We start from the raw sequence: 4,823 nt of genomic DNA on the forward strand, positions 1-4,823 counted from the left end.
TTCAAAGCGGTTTTTAAGGCGTTTTCAAGCGGTTTAAGACACTTTAAAGCAGTTTTTAAATAGGAGGGTTTTTAGGAGAAAGGACAACCCACCTCCCCCCCAAAAAAAAAATGTTTTCCCACCCCAAAAGAGCCCAGAGCAGCCACTGGGATTGAAAATCTGTAAATTTAATACTGATACAGGAGTTTTGTTTTTTTTTTTTTTCTTTTACACAGCAAAAATGAACCCGTGGAGGTGACTGGGATAGCAAGAAAAATGAAAAATAAAAAATAAAAATAAAAGCCAGGAGTCTACCAGGACTTAATAAAAACAGGGAAAATCCAAACACCAGCAGGGATTGGAGCCCTCCTGCCTCAGGGCTCGGCTGGGTTTGCTGTGACTCGATTTTTATTTTATTTTTATTTTATTTTATCCTAAAAAAATAATAAAAAGCTTTGCTCTGGGGAGGGGAGGGGGGGGTTGCTGACCCTGCTTCACCTCGAGGTTTTTTTGGGGTGTCCCATCTCCCTGGTGCTGCCACCCCACTAATCCTGATTTGGGGGAGCTGGAAGGCACTTTGGGGTGTGGGAAGGGATTTGGGGTGATCCCAAAATAGGGGAACACACCAGGGGTGCTGGTGCTGCTGCCTGGGCTCACCCCGAGCAGAGGCATCGCCATAGAAACGTTAAAAAAATATCAGGAATTTTTCAAAATTCGCTATTGGCACAAGTGGGGGGTGAGCTCTACGTACCTCTAGCTGTGTGTGGGGCAGAGCTGCCCCAAATCTACCCTGATCTAGGCTGTCCCCAAACGTCCCCCTGCTCCTTAAATCCCTGGGGGATTGTTCCACCGACAGCTCCTTTCTCCCGGTGATTCCGGAGGGAATCCCAAACCCTCTGTGGGCTGGGAAGTGCACGGAGATGAATCCTCCAAAAGGGAGAAATGGGGATGTGCTCAGGCTGATGGAATATTTGGGATGGATCCCGACGGGATCGGGCGGATCCTGGCGTGTCCCCTCACCTTCGGGTCTCAGCCCCGCTGTCCCCACAAATCCCGCCGGTGTCAGAAGTCCGAGTCGGGCTCCAGCAGCTCCGCGTCCACCAGGTTGGTCCGGGAGTGGATGGGGGCCAGCCCTGCCCGGCGGCCCTGAGTCCTGGCTGGCCCTGGCCAGGGCTGGGGTGGCCACGGGGAGCCCCCGTTGTGCTGCCAGCGCCCGGGGCTCTCCTCAGCGCCGCTCTCGGGGCAGAAGGGGTTGCTGATCACGTGCAAGACCTCGGCTCTGCGGCTCTGCCCGGGGAAGGCGGCGTCGGGCTGGACATCGGGGGTAAAAGCCACCAGGCAGGGCTGGGGGGGCAGGCGAGGCAGGCGAGGGACGGAGGAGACCCCCAGGCAGCGCTCGGGGTCTGGGTTCACCTCCTTCTTCTTCTTCTTCTTCCTCCGCTTCTTCTTGTGGCCGCCGCGCTTCTGCAGCTCCGGGGACACGTCGGCCTCCACCACCCACAGGTTGGCTCTCTCCTCTGGTGGCACTGGGGTGAGGTGGTTGTGAGCGCCCTGTGCCCCGTCACCACCCCCCAAATCCACACCCCCAGCCCACAAATCCCCCTCCAGGTCCCCAAGGACTTGCCAGGTGTCGCCACAGGCGTCACGGAGATGTCCTGGGGCAGGATCGCCCCTCTCCTGGCCACCATCTTGGTGACGTGCTGGGCCCACGCCGAGGACACGTCGGCCGACGGCTCGTTGATGTTGAAGGCCAAACCGGCTGCAGGACAGGGGGGATCTGGTCAAGGGAGGGACTTTGGGGACATCAGGGGGCTGCTGGGGACGTCCCCTGGCCCTGGAACGTACCCACGGGGCCGTCGTGGGACACGGTGTGCAGGCTGAAGGACAGCTCCCGGCCCGGGTCGCGCAGCAGCTCCTTGCGCTTGGAGAAGGCCTTGGCGATCATCTTGCTCTTCTTGATCCTCTTGGGCTGGTCATCGCTCTGCCCCGTCAGCCTGGGGACACACAGGGCACGCAGGGGACTGTCACAGCTGGTGGCACAGGGACCCTGCCCAGCTCCCCCCGTCCCATTCTGGATGGGGACACCCCGGGGACAGAGGTGTCCCACAAAGGCCAAACCGGAGAGGCCACCCCGTTCCTGAGCTGCTGCGAGCCCACAGTTTGAGGGACAAACACCTGGGAATGTCCTCCAACGTTGGGAATGTTCTCCCCGCCCTCCTGGATGGGGCAGGAAGGGCTCCAGGGAGCCGGGGTGACACCCTGGGGAGTCCCACCTGCACCAGGTGCGCTTCCAGATGAGCAGGGTGGCCTTGGTCCAGACCCAGGTGCTCATGGAGACGCCAGTGCCGAACATGGCGAAGAGGTTGATCTTCTCCACCAGGAGGCTGGGCCGGTTCTTGATCTCGCAGTCCGGGATGGGCTTGTTGGTCTGTGTGGCGATGGTCACGTTGGCCTCGCACCTGTGGGGGACGGCGGCTGTGAGGAGCAGGGGGACACCTCGCGGCTCTGCGGCGCAGAGATGGCGGTGGCACCGCTGGTGGGGGACACGGGGCTGTCCCACGGGTGCCACCGCGCGCTTGTCACCCCCCTGTCCCCGTGCCACTCACAGGACGTACTCCCGGAAGCTGCGCTCCCACTCGGCCTGGTTGAAGAAGTCGTAGAAGTGGCAGCCAAAGGTGATGAAGACGAAGCCAAAGGCCAAGAAGCCGAAGATGCCTGGAAGAGAAGAGGGACATTCCCAGTTCGGCCAAATTCCAGCGACACCCAAAGACACCGCGCTGGGGTCGTGCCACCACCACCGCCACCACCACCAGCAGCACCAGCACAGCTTTGTCCCCCACTGCCACCACCCCCTGGAAGGAGCTGTGTGACTTCAGGGGACAAAAACATCCCCGTTCCCACTCCAGCTCCCTCGGGAACGGCACCGGTGGAGGCCTCACCCAGGCGCAGCATGGTCTCGTTGATCTTGCTGGCCGCCTTCTCGCTCAGCAGCCCGGGGTGGTTGCTCTTGATGGAGAAGAGCGTCATGACCCCTGTGGGGGAGAGGATGAGGGGCTCAGCATGTGGGGACAGCCACGGTGACCCCGTCCTGCCCTTCCCAGAGCCGAGCCACTCCTACCCCGGATGAGGAAATAGCCACCCACGATGAGCACCAGCCCGATGGGGGCCAGCACGAAGCCGGCTCGGTAGCGGTAATTCTTGTAGCCCACGAAGCAGATGCCGCTGACAGAGTCACCATCCACCTGGCAGGAACGGTGACAGGGACAGGAAGGTCAGCCGGCTGCAGGCGTCACCCCGAGACGCCGCCGCGTGACCTCGTTACCTGCGCCACGGCCAGGATGGCCACGGTGAGCACGAAGGGGATGGACCAGGTGATGAGGTGGAAGTAGGAGGTCTTGCCCAGCAGCGGCTGGTAGGTGGTGCCCAGGGCTTTGAAGGAGGTGTGCCAGGCGTAGGTGAGCATGACGAACCAGATGACACCCGACATCAGCGAGTAGTAGACGATGACGAAGATGATGACGCAGGACAGCGTCTCGTTGGAGCTGCGGAGAGGCGAGACCAGAGCGTCACCTTTGAGGGTGAAGGACGGGGATCTCAGCAGAGCCCTCCTTGGGGACAGGGGGTGACACCCACGTGGGCTCGCCCAGCCTCATGGTGCCGTCGGCCCGGCACACGATCTCCTCGCGGGCGCCGTCCATGAACTGCGCCAGCCACCCGATGCTGCCCACGAAGAAGCAGGCGTTGACGTAGAACAGGATGACGGCGGGGTAGCGGTTGGAGTTCCTCCAGTCAGCGACAAACGTGGCCTGGAGGGCGAGGAGGAAGCCACAGCTCGGTGCCCGAGCCCGTTTTGGGGACACCCCCACCCCGGCGCGAGCGCGCGTCTCACCAGGGTGAAGAAGGTGCAGAAGATGGTGACGGAGCTGAAGGCGGCGATGTAGACGTGCATCTCGCGGTGCTCCTTCTCGGTGAAGAGCGGGTTCTGGCACTGGATGCCGCAGCCCTCCACGTCCTCGTACCAGCTCTTGGGGTTGTCCGTCCTCACCAGCGGCGCCTCGCACTGCCCCGAGCTGTTGAACTTGATGTTCTGCACCTCGTTCTGCCAGAGGGGAAACGAGGCCGTGAGGGGAGGAGGAGGAGACAACCCAGTGGCCAAGATGGACATCAGTCCCCTGTGGACAGCTGGATTTCATGGAATCACCATGGAATCGTGGAATGGTTGGCTGGGAAGGGACCTCAAAGCCCCTCCAGAGCCCCCCCTGCCATGGCAGGGACACCTCCCACTGTCCCAGGCTGCTCCAGCCTGGCCTTGGGCATTCCAGGGATGCAGGGGCAGCCACAGCTGCTCTGGGAATTCCATTCCAGCCAGGAATTCCCAATTCCCAAGATCCCATCCATCCCTCTGCCAGTGGGAAGCCATTCCCTGTGTCCTGTCCCTGCTGGCCTTGTCCCCAGTCCCTCTCCAGCTCTCCTGGAGCCCCTTTAGGCCCTGGAATGTACTGGAAGCTCTCCCTGGAGCCTTCCCTTCTCCAGGCTGCCCAACACCACCCTTCTCCTGCTCCGGGGAGCGGCTTTCCCTCGCCATCCCCGTGTCCCCGCGCCGTACCGGGCAGCCCTCGGGGAAGCGGTCGGTGGTGCACTTGAGGAAGTCGGGCCAGCCGCGCTCGCGCTCCACGATGATGCAGGGAGTCCGGGTGGCCTGGCACAGGGTCTGGCTGGGCAGCTCCACCTGCCCATCCTCGCACTTGGGCATGTAGACGGCGCAGAGCAGGGGCTGGATGACGTCCCAGCAGCGTGGGGCATTGCGCAGGCCTGTGGGGAGGGGACAGCACTGTCACCACCCC

At 61.8% G+C, this 4,823-nt stretch overlaps 1 protein-coding gene across 1 annotated transcript; it reads right to left on the reverse strand.

The window, feature by feature from the left end:
• Nucleotides 1-146: 146 nt before the first annotated feature.
• SMO (smoothened, frizzled class receptor) lies at nucleotides 147-4,789 on the reverse strand. The gene is made up of 11 exons (XM_015626935.1): nucleotides 4,586-4,789; nucleotides 3,869-4,078; nucleotides 3,613-3,785; nucleotides 3,302-3,521; nucleotides 3,098-3,221; nucleotides 2,919-3,011; nucleotides 2,586-2,694; nucleotides 2,253-2,438; nucleotides 1,825-1,973; nucleotides 1,604-1,738; nucleotides 147-1,505 (listed from the first exon to the last, which is right to left on the reverse strand). Exons 1-11 carry the CDS (start codon nucleotides 4,730-4,732, stop codon nucleotides 1,042-1,044), a joined length of 2,010 nt encoding a protein of 669 aa, XP_015482421.1. The 5' UTR covers nucleotides 4,733-4,789; the 3' UTR covers nucleotides 147-1,041.
• Nucleotides 4,790-4,823: the final 34 nt, after the last annotated feature.

This window comes from Parus major, chromosome 1A, assembly GCF_001522545.3.
Source record: "Parus major isolate Abel chromosome 1A, Parus_major1.1, whole genome shotgun sequence".
Taxonomy (NCBI): Eukaryota; Metazoa; Chordata; class Aves; order Passeriformes; family Paridae; genus Parus; species Parus major.

Bases quoted from the DNA above. Each gene is read 5' to 3' on its own strand.
- SMO (XM_015626935.1), bottom strand. From the start codon at position 4,732: ATGCCCAAGTGCGAGGATGGGCAGGTGGAGCTGCCCAGCCAGACCCTG. The intron at 3,786-3,868 runs GTGAGACGCGCG...CTCGCCCTCCAG, and splicing joins TCTGCACCTTCTTCACCCTG to GCCACGTTTGTCGCTGACTG. The intron at 3,522-3,612 runs GTGGGTGTCACC...GCCTCTCCGCAG, and splicing joins ATGAGGCTGGGCGAGCCCAC to CTCCAACGAGACGCTGTCCT.